Here is a 25,163-nt window from a genome sequence, read left to right as displayed (position 1 = left end):
ACCGTCTCACACACATAGGGAGGCAAGAGCTGCCCCCCACCCCACCTGACAGCAGAGTGTGCAGGACGCAGGCGGCCCCACTCTGATGGGCAGGACCCTGACCCTCTCCCGCTCCAGCCCCCTCCCCAGGCCCTCCTCTATGATTTCGCCCTCCCTACCCACTTCTGTCCCCGGCCCCACTGGCAGAATCAGCTTTGAGTAACTGTACAGTTTTTCTCGCTGTTGGAGAAGACTTTATTTGTTGGAGTTTCACTTGTTTAATGGTCTGGGCTTATTTTGGAAAAAAAAAAAAAAAAAAAAACGAATTCTGACCTTCGTTGTGCTACATTTTGTGGGAAACCATTGGCCCTGCCTCTGGCCTGTGTTTCTAAGCCTCAAGCCAAGATCCTTGAGCACCTGGGGGTGGGGGAGGTATGTGCTGGGCTGAATGACATCATAGGGGCTGGGAGGGGAAGTAAAGAGAAGTTGACTTTATTAACAGCAAAGGTTTGGGGGTGGGGAACAAACAAGTGAAAGGCTCACAAACAGACCACTAGAAAAGTGCCTTCCTGCTCACAATAATGATGTCTGATGTCTGAACCAGCCCTGAATGCCCTGGGACTCAGTCACTGTCACTATCAGCTTCACTGGAATCAGAAGCTGCAGCTTCACTACCATCCTCCTGGGCCGAGTGCTCGCTGCCACTGGGGAAGGGACTGGCGCTGCGGCTGCGGCTGTGGCTTCGGCTCCGCTGGCCACCCCCATTGCTGCCGCTGTCCGAATCATTGTCACTGCCACCTTGGGCCTGTCCTCTGTCCTCATCATCAGAGTCGGCATCGTCCTCAGAATCAGCATCACTGCCAAAGATCTCCTCTTTGTCACGGGCAGCCCGGGCCTCATCCTCACTGCTCTCGTCCTCACCACTGCCACTCTTGTCACTGGCCTCGTCCCTGTCACCTTCCTCCCGTTCACTCTCGCTGCCCGAGCGCTCATCTTCACTGCCCTCCTTCTCACTGCTGCTGCCCTTCTCCTGCTCCTCATCTGGAAGGGAGTGGAGAGCGATGAGAACCACTTTTCCACCCTCCCAGGGCTCCCAGAGTCTGGCCTGTACAGATTTACCTGAGCCCCCAGCTTCTTTCTCTTCTGTCTCCATCTCCTCTTCCTCTTCCTCCTCCGGTTCGTGGTTTTCTAGCTGGGCCTTCCGTGCCTCCTGGAAGCAGCAAGATTGGAATGAGGGGAAGGAGGGTGTTCTGTTGGGTTTTTGTCCCCCTCCTCACCTACAACCACCACCCTCCCTGCCATGGGTGCCCTGGGCCAGTGGTGCTTGTCACCTGAGCTTCCAGTTCCTTCTCATTCATGTCCCGATGTTTGACCACAAGCAGGGCGTTGGTGCCTGACTGAACCCCAGCCTTGGCCCGGCGCTTACTAAGGCGGACCCTGCAGGGGGTGAATTTGGGGGAGAGAAGTGGAAGATGCAGTTAAAGACACACCTCCCACTCCCACGCCCCCCAGTGAGGGGTCTGGTCTGACTTGGTTCCCCATCAATACTTAGAGTAAATGGGAATAAATACAGGTTGAATAAGGGCAGCTAAGCTCAAGGTATTGAGGGCAGGGGAAAGGAAGGATGGCTCCCATGGCACCAGTTTGGTTGCCCTACACTGTGTGTGTGTGTGTGTGTGTGTGTGTGTGTTATATGGTGTATTTACATAAATACGGGCATGGGCCATTTAACAGGGACACATTCTGAGATACATATCATGTGAACATCATACAGTACACTTATACAAACGTACATAGTATAGCCTACTACATACCTAGGCTGTAATGGTGTAGCCTATTGCTGCTAGACTACAAAGTTGTACAGCATGTGACTACTGAATACTGCAGGCAATTGTAACACAATAGTAAGTATTTGTGTATCTAAACAGAAAAGGTACAGTAAAGATACAGTATTCTATCTTAAGGGACCACCATAAGCAGTCCATTGTTGACTGAAACATGCAGTGCATTACTGTATATGTGAATTAGTTACCAACACTTTGAGAAACCAGGAGGTGTCAAATCATGTGGATTTGGGGCTTCTGGAAGATAGGAATTTCTGGCCCCACAGCATAGCAACAGTGGGCTGGAAGTTAATAGTGCCCTCCATGGTTGCCCAGAACTCCAGGTCACTCAGATGCTACCAGCCACTGCTCTTTTACATTTTCTGCCTGGCCTATGGAGTCAGTTCTTGTCATCTCTGCTTTAAACAGAAACTCAAGACTTCCCAACTCTACACCAGAGGTGCTAGCGTAGCAGTAAACTTTGAGCCATAAGGGAAGAGTTTTGGAGTCACATTTTTGAACGTGGGTATTAAGCATTTCATTTAAAACATTCATGCTAATTTTATATATTACTCCATACTTTGGCAATGTTTACTTTCACATGAAGTCTGTTACTAATACTGGGAAACTTGGCCTTCCACCCTGCACAAAAGCTCTAAATGTCTCCTGCATTAAGATTTTCTTTCTGGCTGGGCGCGGTGGCTCACACCTGTAATCCCAGCACTTTGGGGGGCCGAGGCAGGCAGATCACCTGAGGTCAGAAGTTCAAGACCAGCCTGGCCAACATGGTGAAACCCCATCTCTACTAAAAATACAAAACAAATTAGCTGGCCATGCTGGCACACACCTGTGATCCCAGCTACTCAGGGGGCTGAGGCAGGAGAATCACTTGAACCCAGGAGGCAGAGGTTGCAGTGAGCTGAGATCACACCACTGCACTCTGGCCTGGGCAACAGAGTGAGACTCCATCTCAAAAAAAAAAAAAAAAAAAAAAAAAAAAAAGATTTTTTTCTGGCTCCTCCTCTTAGAACCAAGTCCAGCTCATGTGCGTGACCAGACATCTGCTGCTCTTGTTTACCAATGTATATGACAAATTCTTAGGTACAAATGACCTCCAAGGTGGCTCTTGCATGCCCCAGGGTCTTAAGAAGCAAATATCCAGGCTAATCAGATAGGAGTGTGCTGAGTACCTGGTTTCCAACTCATTGTAGTAAACCCCGTCACCCTCTCGGAAGATGAAGAAGTAGTTTTCCTCATAGCCCTTGCTAGCTTTGTTCTTCACGTTCCAGTTGTACTCCCGAGCAATTTTGTAGTCATACCTGAGGATGAGGGCACAGGTTCAGCCCCATTTCCTCCCTATCCCAATCCCCAAAACTTCCCAATCCCCAAAACTTAACCCCAACCCACGCACACATCATCTGGTGCATAGTCCATCTCCTCCTCCTGGTCCCGCTTTCGTTTCTTCAGCGTCTCTTCTACAGGCAGGAAATAGGCCACAAACTGGTTCCCTTCCTCATCCATCATGCCCCTGGTTGGGGGAAAAGGAGTAGCAATGAAGTGTGAGGACAAGAGGCAGCAAGGAGCAGGCCAAGGTGGACAGCAGGACCACCTACCTAATCATGGCCTGAGACATCATCTCCAACGCAGCTGCGCCACTCGTGTCCTTGGGGGCTGGGTCTGAGTCAAAGATCACCTGAGCACATGGATTGATCCACATCTAGGGAGATGGAGGCACTGGGGTTAGATGGGAACAGGCACAAATAGGCTGTCCCTTTCTACCTCCCACCTTGGGCCTGACCTTAAAGTCTGGGAAGACAGGCATGACCTCCACCGGTGTGACTCGGGGTTTGCTGTAATGCTGGGAGATCTGGTGGGACAAAAACAGGGTGAGGAGGAGCTCTGCAGCCGCACCCTTGCCTCTCCCCATCCCAGTCCCTCAATTACTGATTTCTGGGCATCCTCAAAAGTCTTCTCAATGGCTGTGATCTGGCTATCCCTGTCTTTGTATATTTCTTCCTCGGTAAACTGCTGCTTCACAGAAACCCCAATCCTAGGAATGAAGAAAAAGGCCCTTAGGGGCCACTGGACACACCTGATATCTCCACCTTCCCTCTCTTCCTGTTAGCAACTTACTTGACCTCAGGCTTCTCATTGGAGATGCCGTAACGGTTGAACTCAGTGGAGATGTACTCTGTCTTTCGCATCCATGGCACCACCTTCGCGTGCTGCTGGGATCTGGGGTAGGAAAAATCAGGTACCTCAGGACCCCACCGCCCTCCTGCTTGTAGGGCCCACCTGAGCCAGTCTCCAGTACCCATTTGCTACCCGCTCACCTCTTGGAGCTGGTGGGGGCCTGAATCTCCTCTTCCAAAAGTTTCTCATCAGCTGGATCTAGAAGAACTAGAGGAGAGCAGGGGGCAGGAGGACCATGAGGGAGGCCCAGGCCTGGGCCTTTGCTGACCTAGAGCAGACCCTCCCTGTCTCCCCACACACCATTGGGGTCGATGCGGTAGGTGTCAGGATTGATGAGATCGATGGTGACCCCCAGGTCTGGCTCAGTCAGGAGGTCATGTTTGTGCTGTTTCTCCAAGGAAGTGGCTTTGTACTGGACAAACCTGGGTGGGGAAACACCTATTGTGGTGTCTGGATTCCAGCTTCACCCCTCACAGCCCTGCTTCCCAGAGGCGGAGCTTCTCTGGGGAGGAACTTAGAATGAAGTGTCCCCCACGGCGGAGTCTGAAAGCTGGCTCCCCAGTGGGAAGGGACTTGGACACTGCTTGCTCCATTCATTAACAAACAATTGAGCAGCTACTACTATGTGCTAGGGTAGGTACTGTGCTAGGCCCTGAGCAGACAGCAGCCAACGAGACAAGCAGTCCCTGCCTTCAAGGAACTCATACCTGAGTAGTTTTCCTATTCCTTAGTCTCACCTGTTCTGGTCGAAGGGGTAGGTGATGAACTTGGGGTCGAAGGGGATATCAGGGAGGCTATTGCAGTACTTGACTCGGCAGACCACTCCAGACCTAGGAACATTAGTGGCTCAAAAGTGGGCCCCCGCTGCCCCACCTCTGCTCCCAGCCCCACTGCCCCACCGCTCCTGGGAAAGCACAGTGGGGCTCACCTCTCAGGCAGAGTCCGGTGGGAATTGGGCCTAGTGGAGAAGAAAGAAACAGTGATAGGTGGAGAGGACGGGATTGACAGGAGAATGAAAAAGGTAGAAGGAGGGGTGACAAATGCTGGTTTCTTTTGGTGGGGGGGGGAGTGTCTAAATGCTTTAATGGAGGGAGACAAATGTTCAATTTATTTAGGAAGAAGTGCCCCCCAAAAGCCGTAATGAATAAGGCCAAGTGCTCAATCCCTTTTGCAGGGGATGGCTTCAAGTACTTTAATAAAGAACCATGTACTCAGTCGTCTTTGGAAGAGTGGTCTCCAAACGCTTGACTGGAGGGATCCCTTCTGGAGGGAGTCTCCAAAAGCTTAATCCCTGAACTGCACGGCGAGGAGGAGGGGAACACCTGAATCTCAGAAGGAACCCGACCCTTCGTCAAAGGTGAGCGCTTCATGACGTCACGGGCAGACCTGGGGGCTGGTGACGTTGTTCAGCAGAAACCCTCTCCCGATCCCCCGCCTTGCTGCAACAGAAAAGCGTGGCGCCTACCTGTGGCCATCCTCCCGCTGGGCCTGGGTCTGGATGGTGGGCGCCATGGCGACGAGGCAACGGCAGCCCGGACGGGGTCCTAGCGGGGCCGAAGGGGGACGCGGAGGGGCGTGCCGACTTCAGGGGACGCCTGATCCAAGGAAGTCCCAGGTTGGCGCCGCTCCCCGCGGAAAGTGGGTTGAGATGAGGTGGGCGGGCGAGAAGATCTCCAGCGAGACTCAGGTGAACGCGCAGGCAGCACCGGGGACGGACTCGAAGCTCCGGTTCCACCAACTGCCGCCAAGACGCTGAGGACCCAACGGGTCTCCTCAGGCCGCGACGCCTTCGGGGAAATGAAGTTCGGATCGGAACCACACACGGATTGGCGAGCGTCTGGGTGAAGGGCGGAGCGAGGGAGAGAGATGCTTCTGTGATTGGTGAAAAGATACCTCAGTCTGGACCTCGGATTTGAGAGTGACGTAACCACACCGCCTTCCCCTCCATTGGCTTAATTGCCCGGGAGGCGGGACTAAGTAGCAAACGGGGACTAGAAATAGGGATGCTGAAAAGCAACGGGGAGAGACGCAGTTGTGACGCATTTCCGGAGGTCTATGCGAGGAAGATGGCTGCATCCCAGCAGCAAGCTTCAGCGGCTTCCTCAGCTGCTGGTGTATCGGGTCCTAGTTCGGCTGGCGGCCCGGGTCCCCAGCAGCAGCCGCAACCGCCAGCACAACTGGTGGGCCCTGCCCAGAGCGGCCTCCTGCAGCAACAGCAACAGGACTTCGATCCTGTGCAGCGTTATAAGATGCTCATCCCGCAGCTGAAGGAGAGTCTACAGGTGATTGGCCTTAAGCAGCGAGAAGCAAACTGGATTTGGTAGTCTAGAGGGGCAGGCCGAGGGCCAGGTTAGTAGGAGAGAGCGCTAAGCAGAAAGAGGAGTAGAACCCGCTGTTTTGGCCTGGCTGGCGCACGCCTGTGTTGCCAGCACTTTGGGAGGCCGAGGCGGGCGGATCAGTTGAGGTCAGGAGTTCAAGACCAGCCTGGTGAAACCCCCTCTCTACTAAAAATACAAAAATTAGCCGGGCATGGTGGCGCGCGCCTGTAATTACAGCTACTTGGGAGGCTGAGGCAGGAGAATCGCTTGAACCCAGGAGGCGGAGATTGTAGTGAGCCGACATCGTGCCATTGCACTCCAGCCTGGGCAACAGAGCGAGACTCCATCAAAAAAAAAAAACAAAACAAACAAACAAACAAAAAAAAAACTTGTTTTCTGCGAGACCCAAGCGAAGCTCGGCAGAGATGGGATCAGCGCTGATGTTGAGGCTGGCACTGGCCGGAGCCTGAGTGAGGGGTTGTTTAAAGGAGAAACTGGGCTCTGGTCGTTAAAGCCTGAGGAGAGGACTGGCTTATACGGAGATTCTGCCCTTGATTGATAGGTGAGGGAGGACCCTTAGGTTATTGGCGAGAAGCTCAGGTGAGAGCGGGCCTCTGGGAGGATGGAGTGGTGACAGCTATAGGAATGGAAACGAATATTACTCTGGAAAGTCAGGAGGGAAGGTGTCAGTTGAAAAGAAAACCTGAGATTGATCTTAAGGAAGAGTGTAGATCTGTCAGAGGTATTCCCTTTTGTTTTTCCATTTCCCACGTGTTTTGTTTTTGTTTTGACTAGACCTTGATGAAGGTTGCAGCCCAAAACTTGATTCAGAACACTAACATCGACAATGGACAGTGAGTGCAGCCCGCTTTCCCAGGATATTCTATTGCCTCCCCAGTCTTTGAAATTCATCTTTCCTTCTCCTGCTCCCCGCCCACCTCACCTCCTACATTCATTTACTTATTTATTTATTTATTTATTTATTTATTTATTTATTTATTTTTGAGACAGGGTCTCCCTCTGTCACCCAGGCTGGACTACAGTGGCACGATCTTGGCTCATTGCAGCCTTGAACACCTGAGTTAGGGGATCCTCTTGCCTCAGCCTCCCAAGTAGCCAGGACTACAGACATGGCTACAGACTACAGATGCCTGGCTAATTTGTAAGATTTGTTATAGAGACGGAGTCTTGCTATGTTGCCCAGGCTGGTCTCAAACTCCTGGCCTCTAGCCATCCCCTCAGCTTCACGAATCACTCCTCCTATTTTATTTTTGTTGTTATTTTTTAGAGACAAGGTCTTGCCATGTTGTCCAGGCTGGTCTCAAATTCCTGGGTTCAAACAGTCCTTCCACCTTGGCCTCCCAAAGTGCTGGGATGACAGGCATGAACCGTCACGCCCAGCCTTTTCCTTTTCTTTTTTTTCTTTTTTTTTTGAGACAGAGTCTCGCTCTGTCGCCCAGGCTGGAGTGCAGTGGTGCAGTCTCGGCTCACTGCAACCTCTGCCTCCCGTGTTCAAACGATTCTCCTACCTCAGCCTCCCAAGTAGCTGGGACTACAGGCGTGTGCCAGCACATCTGGCTAATTTTTGTATTTTTAGTAGAGATGGAATTTCACCATGTCCAGGCTGGTCTCGAACTCCTGACCTCAGGTGATCTGCTCGCCTTGGACTCCGAAAGTGCTGGGATTACAGGCGTGAGCCACCATGCCCAGCCTCCTTTTCTTTTTTTTTTTGAACCCCTCCGGTTTTCAGCCACTACTTCAGATCTCCTGGGCCCGTACCTGGTTTCCTGATGGACACTTGGTTGGGTAGATACTGGTGTCCCAGAGATTAGAAATCAGTTCTTCAGACATCCTTTTTTCCTTGTCTGTAGAAAGAGCAGTGATGGACCCATACAGCGCTTTGACAAGTGCCTGGAAGAGTTCTACGCACTCTGTGACCAGTTGGAGCTCTGCCTGGTAAGAAGCCTTCTGGACACATGGTAACGACAGCCGTGTCCCAGTCTCCGGGGTCTTCAGAAACCCTCAGTCAGTCAGTCAGTCAACTCACACTCAACTGGGGACCTCCTGTGGGCCAGACCTGCGCTTCCACCAACACTGAGGACACACAGTTGCTCTGATCCTTGCCCTCACAGAGCTTTCAGTTGAGTGGAATAATAAGCACACCCCTGAACAGTGACAGCTCAGAGTGGTCAGTGCTGTGATGGGAGAAGCCTAAGCCAGAGTGGTCAGAGTTATGATTGAGGAGGCACAGGCAGAGGGATCAGGGCTGGGATGGAGAAATCTCAGTGTGGAAGCCCAGGGTGGGGATAGGCAGAGAGTGGCTTAGGGAAGGCTACTGCTAGAGAGCACGTGTGACCAAGTCTGAAACAAAGAAGAGAAGAGGGGCAGGAGTTGAGAGGAGGGTAAGTGACTAAGAATACAGCCTCTGGAGTCAGATGCACCATCAATCTCTACCTCTGACCTCTGGGTTCCTCCTTAGGAAAATGGAGTTTCCAGGAAAACTTAGATTATGCATGTAAACTACTTAACATGCTACCAGGCATATGGCAAATGTGTACTGTAGTATCATCATTATTTTGGACTGGTTTTTTTGGCGGGGGGCGGTGCGGGGGGAAGGACAGTCTCACCGTCACCCAGGCTGGAGTGCAGTGGCACGATCTAGGCTCACTGCAATCTCCTCCTCCCGGTTTCAAGCGATTCTGGTGCCTCAGCCTCCCAAGTAACTGGGACTATAGGCGCACACTACCACGCCTGGCTAATTTTTGTATTTTTAGTAGAGATGGGTTTCACCATGTTGGCCAGGCTGGTCTTGAACTCCTGGCCCCAAGTGATCCACCCGCCTCAGTCTCCTAAAATGCTGGGATTACAGGCATGAGCCACTGCACCCGGCCTTTTTTTTTTTTTTTTTTGAGACGGAGTCTCACTCTCGTCGTCAGGCTAGAGTGCAGTGGCGCGATTTCAGCTGACTGCAACCTCGGCCTCCCAGGTTCAAGCGATTCTCTTGCCTCAGCCTCCTGAGTAGCTGAGACTACAGGCACGCACCACCAAGCCCAGCAAATTTTTGTATTTTTAGTAGAGACAGGGTTTCACCGTGTTGGCCAGGATGGTCTTGATCTCTTGACCTTGTGATCCACCCACCTCAGCCTCCCAAAGTGCTGGGATTACAGGCGTGAGCTACCACACCCGGCTTTTTTTTTTTTTTTTTCCAAGTCAGAGTCTCACTCTATCGCCCGGGCTGGACTGCAGTGGCACAGTCTCGGCTCACTGCAGCCTCTACTTCCTGGACTGAAGTGATCCTCCCACCTCAGCCTCCCAAGTAGCTGGGACTACAGGCATGCACCGCCATGCCTGGCTAATTTTTGTATTTTTTGTAGAGATGGGGTTTTGCCATGTTGCCCAGGCCAGTCTTCAACTCCTGGGGTCAAGCAATTGACCCACCTCAGCCTCCCAAGTGCTGGGATTACAGACCACTGTGCCTGGCCTGGCCTGGGTTTTGAAGGAAAAGTGAGAGGTTGAGAAGCTTGGTAGTGTCAGAACCGTGTTCCAACCAGAGGGAATAACATTTGCTTTAAGTTTGTTTTAGGAACATCAAGTAATTCATTCTGGCTGAAGTGTGGTAGGCGTAGGAGCTTGTTGGATTTTGAATATAATCCTAAGGGCACTGGGGAGGCATGGAGGGTTTCAAGCAGGGAAGAACATGGACCTATCTGCTTTTTAGGAATATGCCTCTGGCTGGCAAATGAGGGGAGGGTTCAAGGGGCCGAGACTGGAGGCAGGAGCCCAAGGGCGCAGCCGTGGCAGGATCCAAGGACGCCTGGACTGGGCTCCACCAGGGCGGGGCCATGAGGAAATGGGGAAGACTGGGGGAACTTGAGAGGCTTCGTGTGCAGGGCTTTGCATGCGGGCCACAAGACTGGTGTGCTGGAAGGAGATAAAGTTTCTAGGATGAGGCCCAGGACTCTGGTTTAGAATGGAGGACTGTCGCTGGGCCCGGTGGTTCACTCCTGTAATCCCAGCACTTTGGGAGGCCGAGGCGGGTGGATCATGAGGTCAGGAGATGGAGACCATCATGGCTAACACGATGAAACCCCGTCTCTACTAAAAATACAAAAATTTGTTGAATCTGTTGAACCCGAGAGGTGGAGGTTGCAGTGAACCAAGATGGCGCCACTGCACTCCAGCCTGGGTAACAGAGCGAGACTCTGTCTCCAAAAAAAAAAAGGGGGCCGAGCGCAGTGGCTCATGCCTGTAATCCCAACACTTCGGGAGGCCAAGGCGGGTAGATCATGAGGTCAGGAGTTCAGGACCAGCCTGGCCAATATGGTGAAATCCTGTCTCTACTAAAAATACAAAATTTAGCTGGGCTTGGTGGCATGCAGCTGAAGTGCCAGCTCCTCTGGAGGCTGAGGCAGAAGAATCACTTGAACCCAGGAGGCAGAGGTTGCAGTGAGCCAAGATCATGCTACTGCCCTCCAGCCTGGGCGACAGAGCGAGATTCCGTCTCAAAAGGAAAAAAAAAAAGGCCGGGCGCAGTGGCTCACGCCTGTAATTCCAGCACTTTGGGAGGCTGAGGCGGATGGGTCACCTGAGGTCATGAGTTTGAGACCAGCATGACCAATGTGGTGAAAACTTCTCTGCTAAAAATACAAAAAAATTAGCCGGGCGTGGTAGCGGGTGCCTGTAATCCCAGCTACTCAGGAGGCTGAGGCAGGAGAATCACTTGAACCTGGGAGGCGGAGGTTGCAGTGAGCTGAGATCGTGCCATTGCACTCCAGTCTGGGCAACAAAACCAAAACTCCATCTCAAAAAAAAAAAAAAAAAAAAAAAAGAAAGTAGTACCTAGAGCAGCCAGAGACGCAGGCAGAAAACCAGGGGCGAGATGCCACTGCCAACACCAGGCCTGGAGCCAGGGCAGTAACAATGATAGTAGCTAACATTTCTTGGCACTTTAAACGGTGTGCCAGCACCTGTGCCTGTGTCTCACACACCTGCTCTCACTGTTCTCACCTTATGAGGTAGGAAGAGGTGGTTATTAAACCCGTTTTCCAAAGGAGGAAACTGAGGCTCAGAGAATAGTAGCCGCCATGCCCCCAGGTTCCCCAGCAAGTGATTGGCAGGGCCAACCTCTGACTCCAAGACCTGGGAAATCCAGAGGCCAAGGCGACAACCCCCAGCTGGCCCTTGGGGTGGGGTAGAATGACCTGGGGTGGAGCTGATGCTGTCCCCTTGCCTGCCTGTCCACAGCGCCTGGCGCATGAGTGCCTGTCACAGAGTTGTGACAGTGCCAAGCACTCTCCAACGCTGGTGCCCACAGCCACCAAGCCCGACGCAGTGCAGCCTGACAGCCTCCCCTACCCACAGTACCTGGCGGTCATCAAAGCCCAGATTTCCTGTGCCAAGGACATTCACACCGCCCTGCTGGACTGTGCCAACAAGGTCACGGGCAAGACGCCCGCACCACCTGCTGGCCCTGGGGGCACCCTGTGAAGTGGGGGACAGGGAGTGGGGCAGGCAGTGGTTGGTGGGTGGTGTGCAAAGGGAATGAAGAGCTTCCTGGGCCTAAACACAGCAGCCTCTCCTCTTTTCCTGCCTGAGCACCGCAGCAGGAGCCAGCAGGGGGCAGCAGAGGCCAACAGGGAGCTCGCAGGCCAGGCCCCTGCGTCCCTGCCCCTTCTTCCTGCTCCCCCTCCTAGTCTAGGGTAGACTTTGGACTGTGTGTGTTGATGACCTCTCTGTTCCACAGGCCCTCCCCCATCTTGGCCTGGGTGTGGAGCCCTGGCTGTCCCCTCTCCCTCAGTCCTTCCTGTCTGCAGCTGGGAGGTGGTCTCTGTGTGCCACTCCTCTGTGTCTCTATTACAGTTGTGTCTCTCTCATCCTGTCTCTTTTTGTCCTTGTTTCTCTGCTCCTGTTAATGTGTTTCTCCCCGTGGTCCTATGTCTCTCACTCTGGCCTCTCTCTCTTAGTCCCCTTTAGCTGTCTTCTATCCCCAGCTCCTAAATGGGACTCTGTGTCTATGCAGGGGGCCAGCACCCCTAGGTTATCTGGGGCTAAGGGAAGGGACTTCATTTCCAGGGGCCACAGCCAAGTCCAGAGTCCCCCAGCGGCTCGCATGTCAGCCCAGACCCCAGGGTCCTTGGCCTAGGAGAGGAGCAGTGGAGGGGCCCAGGCTCTGAGCTCCACAGGTCTGAGCAGGGAGCAACTCAGGCCCCCACCCAAGCCTGCGTCAGCGGAACTTGAGTGAGGGGCGTTGTGCAATCTGTGGCAAGGCTGGCCCAGCTGGATGCCTGGGTCCCAGTATTTTTAGCCCCAAAGGAGAAGTGAAAAGGCCCCAGCTGGGGTGAATCATCAGTCCTGGGGAAGAACCCAGGCGCCTAAGCCCCAGCTCCGGGAAGCAGGCGCTGGGGAGGGGGCTTCAAGGAAGGAGTGCCCCCTCAGACTCCCTGCTTCTCTGGGAGCTTCAGGAAGCTCAGCCTCGGCCTTCAGGCCTGAGCAAGTGCAGGGCGGAGCTACTAGCCCAGGCTCAGATGTTGGGGTGTGAAAGCCTCAAGTGACTCAGCCTAGTTGGAGAACTGCCCCACCCAGTATCTTCTGTGCCATGGTTCCCACATTCCCACTCAGTGGCCTCCTGTCCTGGACCCCATGTCTGCAAGGAAACCCTAGGACCATGGATGCCTCTGTGATTCACGCTGAGCCCAAGTCCCCACACTGGAAAACTGGGAAATGGCCAGCTGTGTGTCCCAGGAAATTCCTCCCCTTTTTCTTCCTTGAAGTGCCCGAGCATGTAAGGCAAGAAGGAAGGCTGAAGCGCTGTCCCTAGGAGGAATTTCTCCTTCAGGGAAGCCTCAGTTTTGCCCATTTATCTAACTGAATCAGTTTTCTACCCAATCCCCCGATTTTGTAGGATAATCTCCCTTATCTAAAGTCAACTGATTATGGACTTTAATCACATCTACAAAACACTTCCATGGCAACAGCTAGATGAGTGTTTGAATAACTGGGACTGTAGCCCGTCCAAGTTGACACATAAAACTGACCATCGGGGCCGGGGGCGGTGGCTCTCGCCTGTAATCCCAACACTTTGGGAGCCCGAGGCAGGCGGATCACAAGGTCAGGAGTTCAAGACCAGCCTGGCCAACATGGTGAAATCCCGACTCTAAGGCCGGGCGCAGTGGCTCACGCTTGTAATCCCAGCACTTTGGGAGGCCGAGGCGGGCAGATCATGAGGTCAGGAGATCGAGACCACGGTGAAACCCTGTCTCTACTAAAAATACAAAAAAAAATTAGCCGGGCGTGGTGGCGGGCGCCTGTAGTCTCAGCTACTCCGAGAGGCTGAGGCAGGAGAATGGCATGAACCTGGGAGGCGGAGCTTGCAGTGAGCCGAGATTGCGCCACTGCACTCCAGCCTGGGCAACAGAGCGAGACTCTGTCTCAAAAAAAAAAAAAAAAAAAAAAAGAAATCCCGACTCTACTAAAAATACAAAAAATTAGCCGGGTGTGGTGGCACGAGCCTGTAGTCCCAGCTACTCGGGAGGCTGAGGCAAGAGAATCATTTGAACCTGGGAGGCAGAGGTTGCACTGAGCCAAGATCGCACCATTGCACTCCAGCCTGGGCGACAGGGCAAGACTCTGTCTCAAAAAAATAAACTGACCATCTACTCCTTGTCATCTGGGCACCCTCACCATCTCCTTAACCACACTTAATCTCCAAATGAGTACGATAACATAGTCATAGTCCCACCCAGCATGATGCAATTAATCTTGCATACAACTGAAAACTAACCCTTTCCCCAACAGAGCCCACCAGCAGTGGTGATTTCGGTCCGTGAGCACGCACCCAAGACTGAGGGACTGCCGGCCCTCCCAGGTGGTGTCAACATCACACACAGGTGGGGGGCCTGATAGCCCAGCACCCATGATACAGGGCCTACCAATGCTTAAAACCACACCCAGGGAGGCCACAGAGGCACTCAGTGGGTGGCAAGGTAATGGATGCACATTTACCAGGCACAGGGTGGAGGTGGGCACCACGAAGTTGCACTCAGCAAACACATTGGGTATCTTGTGCCCAAGGCCTGTATTTGTGGAGCTGATATTCTAGTGAGAGACAGTAAATGTGACAAAAGTAAAATAGATGGTGAGAAAACAGAAAAATGAGATCAGAAGTGGAGATGTTGGGGCCAGGCACAGTGGCCCAGACCCGTAATCCCATCACTTTGGGAGGTGCAGGCAGGCGGATGGCTTGAGCCCAGGAATTCAAGACCAGTCCGGGCAACATAGCAAAAGCCCTTATCTGCAAAAAATTCAAAAATTAGCCAGGTGTGGTGGTGCGTGCCCAGGTTAAGAGGTGGGAGGATGCCTTGAGCTTGAGAGGTCGAAGCTGCAGTGAGCTGTGATCGCACCACTGCACTCCAGCTTGGTTGACGGAGACCCTGTTTTTTTAAAAAAAGAAGTGGAGGTGTTTACACAAGCAAAATACTCATTTTTTTAAGTGTAATTAAGTTGAAGATGAAAAAGTGGAAATGTATAATTTAAAAAATCACACTTAGGAGCAAATCTAACACATGAAATGTAACATCTGCATATGGAGAATTGTGTTACTTTATTGAAAAACATTAAAAGTTTGAGAACTTAAATTGGATTGTGGTTTCGTGAGCATTCATTATGGTTTATATATGTTCCATGTATTTATTATTAAATAGATGACAAGGGTTTTCTTATTCTTGTTTATATATGTTTGAGACCAGTCTCACTCTGTCGCCCAGGCTGGAGTGCAGTGACGCCATCTCAGCTCACTGCAACCTCCGCCTCCTGGGCTCACGTGATTCTCCTGCCTCAGCCTCCCAACTAGCTGGGATTACAGGCGTGCATCACCACACCCGGCTAATCTTTGTATTTTTAGTAGAGACGGGGTTTCACCATGTTGGCCAGGCTGGTCTTGAGCTTCTGACCTCAAGTGATCTGCCCGCCTCGGTCTCCCAAAGTGCTGGGATTACAGGCACAGGTACGAGCCACCGCAGTGGGCCTTTTGTTTAATTTTTTTTTTAAATCCTTGACAGAGGTCAAGGAAGACCTCACTGAGAAGGTGATATTAGAGCAGCCCTGAAGGAGAGGGAATAAGCTTGGGGACATCCACACATCCAGGCAAGAGTGCTCCAGACAGAGGGAACTGCAAGTGCCAGGGACCTGGGATAGGAATGTGCTGGGGTTTATGGAACACATAAAAAGGAGGCTTGGGCACAATGAGGGAGCAGGGATAGGAGAGAAAATCCAGACAGGTCACAGAGGGCCTTGGTGAGGACTTGGCTTTGCTAGATAACTAAACCCAGAGGGAGATTACACAGTCTGGTGCACACTGCATGCTCCAGGGAGGGGGTGTATGTGAGGCGCACAGCCACCACAAAACAGACCGTGGGGACTCCAGCACACAGCATGCCTGCCCCACTGCAGAGCTAACCCACCATCCTACACTCATGGTGCCTCCAGGGACCCCATCCCATTGACAGTTCCACAAACAGATACTTTCAGAGAGCAACCCAGCCACAGGAATACACAAACAACCCTTTAACCACCACTTAACCCGATAAGCTATCTCTCACCCCATCGCAGACTTTGCCCATCACAGGCTGACTCAGCCCTGTCCTTAGCCCAGCACTATCAGAAGCAGCCTCATTGGCGCTGCCCCAGCTTCTCAGGTGCTCATGTCTGCACGTCTGCTCTGCCCACAGAGGCCGACACAAGAACGGTGACATGGAGGGGGGAGCTTGCCAGCTACTCTCCCCATCACGCGGGCTGTAGACGTCAGAAACCAAAGTTCATCGGTTTCACTGCCTTGTGACTCGGGCCACAGGAACCGCATTCAGACGCCAGCCTACTGTGATCTGCACATGCAGTCTTAGACACCCACGACAAAGGACGTGGACATATGTGAACACTATTTGCACACCCAGGGACTACACACACTGAGCCACACACGGCCACAGCTGCAGTCACAGATGCTGACACAGCTTCAAATGTGTGTGCTGGGTGTGGTGGCACGTGCCTGTAGTACCAGCTACCTGGGAGGCTTAAGTGGAAGGATCGATTCAGCCCGGGAGGTCGAGGCTGCAGTGAGCCGAGATTGTGCCGCTGCACTCCAGCCTGGGCAACGGAGCGAGACCCTGTCTCAAAGCAACATACACAAAGTTGTGTGTGCACAGAGCCTCAGTCACAGGGGAGGGCAGAGTCATTCCCTCACCCAGGCACCTGCCCGGAGTTACACACACTTAGTCACTGCAGATCCCACAGTGGCTCAGAGCTACGCACAGATATGCAGATGGGGATGAAAATCTCATGTTCTTAAAAATGCCGCCTCAAAGACAAATTGCAGTACAGTTACAACAGAGCATCCACCCCACACCCAGAGATGGCCAAAGTACACACGATACAGTCGATCACACAGGCGGCTTCACACACTGATTCACACAGCCAAGTCATGTGGGATTGTATGCATACAGCCTTCTCACAGGAAACTGGGCACACTCGTGTCCCTCACCTTCCCCCACTGCATACCCAGGCACACAGGATCTCGCAACCCCAGATGCCAAGGCGCACACCTTTGCACCCGCAAGCACACATACTGTTCACACAACTGGGTACACATGCCGGCTAGCCCAGGCCCGCCGCCCACGCAGTCGCAGGCCAGGGTACACACGGCCAGCCCGCTCTTGGCCACGCCCGCTCAGGCCCAGGCAATCACGCCAGGCGCACACACGGCGCGAGCACACGTGCCGCGGGTACACGGTCCTCAGCTCGCCCGCGCACTCAGCCGGCTCTCACACCCCCCCGTTTCCCGTCCCGGCTTGTTTTTCTGGAAACTCTGCTCTCCGCTCCCCTCCCCCTAGGCCGGAAGTGTTGGCTGTATTTTTAGCCTCTCTGGTTTCCGCCCCTTTCCTTCTCTCCTCGCCCGCCCAGGACTGGCCCCAGCGCCCCGCGGGGGGACCCCGGCCATCCCCTTCCCCACCGTCATTCCAGAGGGGATTCCCGGCCGCCGCTGGGGCCGCGGATTTTCCCGCTGGCTACGTGGGGAGCAGGGAGGAGTCCTGCCGTGAACTTCCTCCTGGCCTGGGACGCCTGAGACCTGAGGGGAGGGCTGAGGGCCTGGTCTCCTGGATCTGAGGGAGGACGGGCTGGGGGTCTCCCGGGTCTGGGGGAGGAGGGGTTGGGGCCTGGACCCCTGGGTCTGAGGGAGGAGGGGCTGGGGTCTCGGGGGACCTGAGGATCTGAGGGAGGAGGGGCCGGAGGCCTGGACCCCTCGGTCTGAGGGAGGAGGGGTTGGGAGTCTCCCAGGTCTGAAGGAGGCGGAGTTAGGGGCCTGGTCCCCTGGATCTGAGGGAGGAGGAGCTGGGGGCCGAGACCCCTGGTTCCGAGGGAGGAGGGGCTGGAGGCCTGGACCCCTGGATCCGAGGGAGAGGGTGCTGGGGGCCTGGACTCCTGGGTCTGAGGGAGGAGGGGCTGGGGACCCAGGCCCCTGGGTTACTGTGAGGGAGGAGGGACTGAGGCCTTGGCTCCTGGGTCCCCCACGTCTGTGGGTTTGGGGAAGTGGAGGACCAGTCCTTCTGCGAGCAAAGCATCCCCCTCCTTTGACAGTGGCCCTATCCCAAAAGTCCTGACTCTTAGGGCCGATGACTCAGCAGATGGGAGAGAGGAGGGGGACAGCCTGACTCAGGGATGGGAAATGCTCCCGGTCTCCAGGGAGTAGAAACTGGAATCCCTCCTCCAGGATTGATCGCAGCCCGAGCTGAGCCGGGCTCCGCGAACCCAAGGATGCCCCCCACCCCCCTTTCCCCGCCTCAATCCTATAAGCTGCGTAAGGATTTGGAGCTCGGCCTAGAGGCGGGTCCCAGGTCCCCCTCCTCCCCCCTTTTTCCCCGTTGTCCTCAAGGCTCTGTTTACAGGAGACGGGAGCCCTGGTTACAGGAGAGGAACCCGAGTGTCCGGGCTGAACCTCCTCGTCACGGCTTCCAGGAAGCCCCAACTCCCCCGCCCCTTGCGAGTGAGTCACGGGCGAGCAGGAGGCCACAACCGTGCCAGAGCCGCCCGCGGCCCGCCCAGCTCACGAGACCGGCCCGGGAAGGCCCCTCAGCAAGCGCCGCACCAGGGATTCCCCCACGCCGCTCTCGGACGAAGCAGGTCGACGTGGAGCCTGGCAGAATCTCCCCACCTTAATACAAGCCCGCAGCCTGCAAGAATGAACTTTCCACCATTATAATTATGCACTGTGGCAATGATTTCTACCCCCACATTTTCACTCAGGGCATCCAGCTCTCCAGCACCCCTTACAAAATAAATAGTCTTCCCAGATCTTAAGAGGGTTTTCACTTAGGGCGACCCTTTGATAACAAAAGATGTGCCTGTGTGGGGAATGATCCTTGAAAACGTAGTCTGGGCCGGGTGCGGTGGCTCACACCTGTAGTCCCAGCACTTTAAGAGGCCGAGGCAGGTGGATCACCTGAGGTCAGGAGTTCGCGACTAGCCTGACTAACATGGTGAAACCCCTGTCTCTACTAAAAATACAAAAATTAGCTGGGCGTGGTGGTGGGCACCTGTAATCCCAGCTACTCGGGAGGCTGAGGCAGGAGAATCACGTGAACCTGGGAGGCAGAGGTTGCAGTGAGCTGAGACCGCGCCATTGCACTCCAGCCTGGGCAACAAAAACGAAACTCCATCTCAAAAAAAAAAAAAAAAAAAAAGGAGGCCGGGCCGGCTTGGTGGCTCACACCTGTAATCCCGGCACTTTGGGAGGCCGAGGCGGGCTGATCACGAGGTCAGGAGATCGAGACCATCCTGGCTAACACGGTGAAACCCCATCTCTACTAAAAATACAAAAAATTAGCCGGGTGTGGTGGCGGGCGCCTGTAGTCCCAGCTACTTGGGAGGCTGAGGCAGGAGAATGCGTGAACCCGGGAGGCAGAGCTTGCAGTGAGCTGAGATTGTGCCACTGCACTCCAGCCTGGGCGACAGAGCGAGACTCTGTCTCAAAAAAAAAAAGGAAAATGTAGTCTGAAGGCACACCCCACTATAAGAGACCCATCCAGCCATCAACTGAGGATGACCTTTTTTTTTTTTTGAAAGCTTAAAACAGCTTTCAATCAATGCAACCATCCATTATAGTGAAAGACCTCCACCTTGCCAATCTTGAGTTTTCCCAGAGGGCAAACCTCGACATAATTTCAGACCCTAGTATGAGGCCTCTGCCATTTGCTAGCTCGAACTAGAAGAGTAACTTTATTTTTCCCCCTGAGAGGGAGTCTCACTCTGTGGCCCAGGCTGGAGTGCAGTGGCCCGATCTCGGTCATTGCAACCTCTGCCTCCTGGGTTCAAGCGAGTCTCCCACCCCAGCCTGCTCCCTCCCCGCTCCCCAGTAGCGGGACCACAGGGTGTGCGCCACCACACCCAGCTAATTTTTGTATTTTTTGTAGAAACGGGGATTCGCCACGTTGCCCAGGCTAGTCTCAAACTCCAAGCTCTAGTGATCCACCTGCCTTGGGCGCCCAAAGTGCCAGGATTACAGGTGTGAGCCGGGCAGGAGAGTAACTTCACTTTGGTTTCCTCCTACCTTAAATGGGCATACCACCTGGCATTAGGATTAATGTGCGTAAAGTACTTAGAACTCAGCCCAGGTGAGTTCTCCTTAACTCAGCCTAGAAGAGATCATCTGCCTGAGGGTGAGGGGGCTAGAGCCGCCCTGTGAATTGGGAAAGGAGGCCCCTTTTCAGCCTTGCCAGGTATCCTGGACCCCAACTCACTCACTCACCCACCCAACCCCAGCAAGTGGGGAGAGGGAGAGCAGTCCAGGTCTCCTTATCTGTCTGGGCTGTTGAGGAGTGAGACCACACAAGAGAAGCAGTTCTCAGAGAATTCCCCTCCAAGGCCTGCTGGCTCTTTCTTGGCCTTTGCTCTGCAGATTTCTTTCCGTAAGTGCTTGTTTCTCACAGTCTTTCTCCTTTTTGTCCAGTTTCTTTTTATTTTTAGTGTTTTTAAATAGTATTTTTTGTAGAGATGGGATCTCACTGTTGCCCAGGCTGATCTTGAACTCCTGATCTCAGGAATCCACCTGCCTCACCCTCTGAAAGTACTGGGATTGGCCGGGCTTGGTGGCTCACACCTGTAATTCCAGCTCTTTAGGAGGCGGAGGTGGGAGGATCGCTTGAGCCCCAGAGCTGGAGATTAGCCTGGGCAACATAGAGAAACCCCGTCTTTCAAAAAAAAAAAGAAAAGAAAGAAAAACACAAAAAGTGCTGGGATCACAGGCGTGAGCCACTGCGCTCAACCCCTTTCTGTTTCTTTTTGTGATCCTCCCAACTCTCTTCTCCCTCTGCATCTGTCTCTGGGACTGTCTCTGTCTCCCCATCTTCCCTCCCTTCCTCACCCTATCTCTCTCTGTATGTCTCTCGGTGTGTGTGTTTCTCTCGATATTTTTCCCTCGGCCTGTCTGCCTGTCTGTCTGTACCCCTCTGCGTCTCTCCCCGCCCCCGTCCGTCTGTGTCGCACGCGCACCCCCATCGGGCTTCTGCTCTTGTCAATTGCCCCTGGGGCCCTGCCCCCACCTCTGCCCCAGTTTCCTTCTACAAGCCTCAGTCTCCAGCTTTGAAAACTGGGCAGGCGTCCCCCCATCCGCACCCCCACCCCTTCCCCACGCACTCCCCGCCCGGTCGCGGCTGTCCACCGGCCAAGCTCAGGCGCGTCCTGGCCCAGGGCCGGGCGGAAGGGAACCAGTCCAGGGCCAGCCGGGCTGCGCCGGGGGCGCGCGTCCGGGAAGCGCCCCTCCTGCCCCGCCCCCGGCCCCGGCCCCGCCCCGTGCTTGCTTTCCCTATAAGTAGCCGGCTCTCGGTGCCAGCCTCAGCCTGACTTCAGCGCTCCCACTCTCGGCCGATCCCCCTTATGGCCAACCGCTACACCATGGATCTCACTGCCATCTACGAGGTGAGTCCCCGCCGCACGGCATCCCCGGTACCTGCATGCCTGACTTCCCAGCTCTCTAGCGCCGCAAACTCCAGCCAGGGACGCTTGCCTCCCTTCTCCAACTGGGGCTCCCTAGCGCCGCGCCGTCCAGCCTGGGGCCCCTGCCTCCCGCTCAGACCAGCTTGGTGATTTGGAGGTGAAAATGGAGCCCGCGACACCCGGCTCTTCGCTCAAACATGGGTGGGGCGTCCCGTGCAAGTGGAAAGTCGGAGAACTTTTCTCAGACCTAGGCTGCCTGGAGGCGGAAGTGGCCCCCATACCTGGCTCACCCCTAGTCGTTGCTGAGGGCGTGGTTTTGCGCGGAGGCGTCTGTGGGGTTGAAGTCTCAGGGTGGGGGGATCCGACTTCTGTTTCTCCAGTCCCTGACCGTAATTCTCTGAGAACCCTAAAACCGAAGCAATCCGGACTCCCGGGTCAACTTTGCCTGGTTCCTCCAGTTGTGAAACTGGAGATCCCGACGCGTGGGTCATATCCGGGGAGGACGAGACCCAAAATTGGGAAAGAGTGGTGCGCCCTGACTTCGGGGGCCCCCTCTTGGTCCAGCCGGGGAAGCCGGGATTCCTGGGTCCCTCGGGATAAAGCCTTGGTCGTGGGTAAACTCAGAACCTCCAAATCTGGGTTCCTGGCATCCGGAACCCAGGGGTTTCTGCGGGCGGGTGGGGCTCAGGCGGGGAGCCCACAAACTGGCCTGGCAAGCTCTAGTTCCCTGCAGCTGGGGTGGGGCGTCGCCCTGCATTTTCAGGTGCCTTAACCGACCCATTTCCGCAGAGCCTCCTGTCGCTGAGCCCTGACGTGCCCGTGCCATCCGACCATGGAGGGACTGAGTCCAGCCCAGGCTGGGGCTCCTCCGGCCTCTGGAGCCTGAGCCCCTCCGACTCCAGCCCGTCTGGGGTCACCTCCCGCCTGCCTGGCCGCTCCACCAGCCTAGTGGAGGGCCGCAGCTGTGGCTGGGTGCCCCCACCCCCTGGCTTCGCACCGCTGGCTCCCCGCCTGGGCCCCGAGCTGTCACCCTCACCCACTTCGCCCACTGCGACCTCCACCACCCCCTCGCGCTACAAGACTGAGCTATGTCGGACCTTCTCAGAGAGTGGGCGCTGCCGCTACGGGGCCAAGTGCCAGTTTGCCCATGGCCTGGGCGAGCTGCGCCAGGCCAATCGCCACCCCAAGTACAAGACGGAACTCTGCCACAAGTTCTACCTCCAGGGCCGCTGCCCCTACGGCTCTCGCTGCCACTTCATCCACAACCCCAGCGAAGACCTGGCGGCCCCGGGCCACCCTCCTGTGCTTCGCCAGAGCATCAGCTTCTCCGGCCTGCCCTCTGGCCGCCGGACCTCACCACCACCACCAGGCCTGGCCGGCCCTTCCCTGTCCTCCAGCTCCTTCTCGCCCTCCAGCTCCCCACCACCACCTGGGGACCTTCCACTGTCACCCTCTGCCTTCTCTGCTGCCCCTGGTACCCCGGTGGCTCGAAGAGACCCCACCCCAGTCTGTTGCCCCTCCTGCCGAAGGGCCACTCCTATCAGCGTCTGGGGGCCCTTGGGTGGCCTGGTTCGGACCCCCTCTGTACAGTCCCTGGGATCCGACCCTGATGAATATGCCAGCAGTGGCAGCAGCCTGGGGGGCTCTGACTCCCCCGTCTTCGAGGCAGGAGTTTTTGCACCACCCCAGCCCGTGGCAGCCCCCCGGCGACTGCCCATCTTCAATCGCATCTCCGTTTCTGAGTGACAAAGTGACTGCCCGGTCAGATCAGCTGGATCTCAGCGGGGAGCCACGTCTCTTGCACTGTGGTCTCTGCATGGACCCCAGGGCTGTGGGGACTTGGGGGACAGTAATCAAGTAACCCCCTTTTCCAGAATGCATTAACCCACTCCCCTGACCTCACGCTGGGGCAGGTCCCCAAGTGTGCAAGCTCAGTATTCATGATGGTGGGGGATGGAGTGTCTTCTGAGGTTCTTGGGGAAAAAAAAAATGTAGCATATTTAAGGGAGGCAATGAACCCTCTCCCCCACTCCTTCCCTGCCCCAAGTCTGTCTCCTAGAATCTTATGTGCTGTGAATAATAGGCCTTCACTGCCCCTCCAGTTTTTATAGATCTGAGGTTCCAGTGTCTCCTGGTAACTGGAACCTCTCCTGAAGGGGAATCCTGGTGCTCAAATTACCCTCCAAAAGCAAGTAGCCAAAGCCGTTGCCAAACCCACCCATAAATCAATGGGCCCTTTATTTATGACGACTTTATTTATTCTAATATGATTTTATAGTATTTATATATATTGGGTCGTCTGCTTCCCTTGTATTTTTCTTCCTCTTTTTTTGTAATAATTGCAAACGACGGTATAATTATAAGTAGACTATAATATATTTAGTAATATATATTGTTACCTTAAAAGTCTATTTTTGTGTTTTTGAGCATTTTTAAATAAACAATCTGAGTGTAAGCTGGGATCCTGGCTTCTTCGCGGTCTAGGGACAGGAATGGGGAGGGAGGGGGTGACTTTTTGGAAGCTGGGTGCAGTCAACTCGGCTTCTCCGAGCCCAGCGGCACTTACCTGGCAGGAAGTGACGTCACCGGGCCTGGCCGTTCACCTGAAAGGGTGGGACCAGGTGAGGTCACCAGATGGGAACCGGGGGAGCGAGTTCCCGGGCGTCGGGGGCGCCGCGCTTCTGTCCTGCCGGGCTCCTTGACCCAGCTCTCGGGCGGGTGCGGTCGGGGACGGGATGTTTCCGTCCCCACGGGGCCGCGGGAGGCGGGAGGGGCCGGGTGGGGAGGACGGAATGTGCTGGGGCGCGCGCCCAGAGCGAGCGGGGGCGGGCGCGGGGCGGGGCAGCCTGGGGTAGCGGAACCCATTTCGGGACTAGGGGTTCCAGGGAGGCTTCGACACCTTCTGGATGTTGGGGAAGCGGGTTTTAGGGTCTCAAGAGTCTAGGATCTCAACATTTGGGAGTCTCAGGTTGCGTCCCCTAGCGCTTTAGACTCTAGACCCCTGGTGGCTCGAAGTTGCAGATTTCTGGCCACCCGGGACCCTGGAGCCCGGGAATTACCGGGTCTTGGCATTTCCGAACCTTGGAAGCCCGAGGCCTCGGACACCAACCAGGGTCGGCCCCGCGAGGCCAGGGCGTGTGGGTAGTGGCCGCGCGTCTAGGAGGGGCCCCGAGGGAGCCGCGTCTTCAGACCATACAAGGCCAGCGGCCTCGGGACCAACCCCGGGGCCCCGCGCCCGGAAGCCGCCCTGCGTCAGCGCCTGCGGCTCGGCCCTGCCGCCCAGCCTTCGCCCCCTGCGACCCCTCTTCTTTCTCCTTGCCCCGCACTCCTTCCTCCTCCCTCTCACTTCCCTCTTCTCTCCTTTCCCTACCCTCACGCTTCCTCCTCTTTTTCACTTCCTCCTCTGCACCCTCCTGCCCCGCCCTACACCCTTTGCCTTCTGTTCTTCTCTCACCCCTCCAATTTGTCCCCTCCCTCATTACTCCTCTCCCCCTACTTCCAGCCTCCCCATCCTGCCGTCTCTTACCCCCTTTCTCCTCCTTCCCGTCTCCCTTCTCTCCCTTTTTCCATCCTTCCTTCCCTCTCCACCCTTTCCTTGCCCTCCCACTCCCCATTGTCCTCTTCCCTTCCACCCCCCAGCCTTACTCTTCCTCCTCTTCTCTCTCCCTCTCCAGCCCCTTTCCCTCCTCTCCCTTCTCTCTACCCTCCTCAAGCCTCCCTCCTGCTCTCAGGCCTCCTTGGCCCTCTCCCCTTGCTTACTGACCTTTGGTCTCCTCTTCCAGGAAACTACTTCCCTTGTGGGAAAGGGCTCAGGCCCTAATAAGTAGAAGAGGATCAGGCGAGAGGGAGTCAGAACCCCTGAGATGCAAAG

At 55.0% G+C, this 25,163-nt stretch overlaps 4 protein-coding genes across 15 annotated transcripts in view; 3 read left to right on the top strand and 1 right to left on the bottom strand.

Moving 5' to 3' along the window:
• SAMD4B (sterile alpha motif domain containing 4B) overlaps nucleotides 1–5,368 on the top strand; it is a 48,997-nt gene extending 43,629 nt beyond the window's left edge. For all 5 annotated transcript variants that reach the window (XM_055251262.2, XM_055251264.2, XM_055251261.2 and 2 more), the window contains one exon: nucleotides 5,170–5,368. In XM_055251262.2, the coding sequence (XP_055107237.2) occupies nucleotides 5,170–5,243 (74 nt within the window). In that variant the 3' untranslated portion in view covers nucleotides 5,244–5,368. The remainder of the gene's footprint in view (nucleotides 1–5,169) is intronic.
• Nucleotides 456–24,068, bottom strand: PAF1 (PAF1 homolog, Paf1/RNA polymerase II complex component). Of its 7 annotated transcripts, none has more exons than XM_055251407.2 (15): nucleotides 23,859–24,068; nucleotides 5,461–5,782; nucleotides 4,924–4,953; nucleotides 4,733–4,825; nucleotides 4,296–4,417; nucleotides 4,136–4,202; nucleotides 3,936–4,037; nucleotides 3,747–3,852; nucleotides 3,601–3,669; nucleotides 3,416–3,519; nucleotides 3,214–3,330; nucleotides 2,993–3,121; nucleotides 1,311–1,416; nucleotides 1,099–1,189; nucleotides 456–1,020 (listed from the first exon to the last, which is right to left on the bottom strand). In XM_055251407.2, exons 2-15 carry the CDS (start codon nucleotides 5,505–5,507, stop codon nucleotides 602–604), a joined length of 1,602 nt encoding a protein of 533 aa, XP_055107382.1. In that variant the 5' UTR covers nucleotides 5,508–5,782; nucleotides 23,859–24,068; the 3' UTR covers nucleotides 456–601. The 7 variants fall into 7 exon arrangements, with proteins under 7 accessions (XP_055107382.1, XP_063477261.1, XP_063477262.1 ...); XM_063621191.1 differs by lacking the exon at nucleotides 23,859–24,068 and adding an exon at nucleotides 21,306–21,541 and having other exon boundaries at nucleotides 5,461–5,867; XM_063621192.1 differs by lacking the exon at nucleotides 23,859–24,068 and adding an exon at nucleotides 21,306–21,541 and having other exon boundaries at nucleotides 5,461–5,832.
• Nucleotides 5,839–14,951, top strand: MED29 (mediator complex subunit 29). Of its 2 annotated transcripts, none has more exons than XM_055251413.2 (4): nucleotides 5,839–6,277; nucleotides 7,109–7,167; nucleotides 8,185–8,269; nucleotides 11,628–14,951. In XM_055251413.2, the coding sequence occupies exons 1-4, from the start codon at nucleotides 5,999–6,001 to the stop codon at nucleotides 11,856–11,858; spliced, it is 654 nt and encodes a 217-aa protein (XP_055107388.1). In that variant the 5' UTR covers nucleotides 5,839–5,998; the 3' UTR covers nucleotides 11,859–14,951. The 2 variants fall into 2 exon arrangements, with proteins under 2 accessions (XP_055107388.1, XP_055107387.1); XM_055251412.2 differs by having other exon boundaries at nucleotides 11,558–14,951.
• ZFP36 (ZFP36 ring finger protein) lies at nucleotides 21,134–23,747 on the top strand. Its single transcript, XM_055251411.2, has 2 exons — nucleotides 21,134–21,274; nucleotides 22,082–23,747. Exons 1-2 carry the CDS (start codon nucleotides 21,233–21,235, stop codon nucleotides 23,036–23,038), a joined length of 999 nt encoding a protein of 332 aa, XP_055107386.1. The 5' UTR covers nucleotides 21,134–21,232; the 3' UTR covers nucleotides 23,039–23,747.
• Nucleotides 24,069–25,163: the final 1,095 nt, after the last annotated feature.

The sequence above is a fragment of the Symphalangus syndactylus genome, chromosome 17 (assembly GCF_028878055.3).
Source record: "Symphalangus syndactylus isolate Jambi chromosome 17, NHGRI_mSymSyn1-v2.1_pri, whole genome shotgun sequence".
NCBI lineage: Eukaryota > Metazoa > Chordata > Mammalia > Primates > Hylobatidae > Symphalangus > Symphalangus syndactylus.
This window is presented reverse-complemented; position numbering and strand designations above follow the sequence as displayed.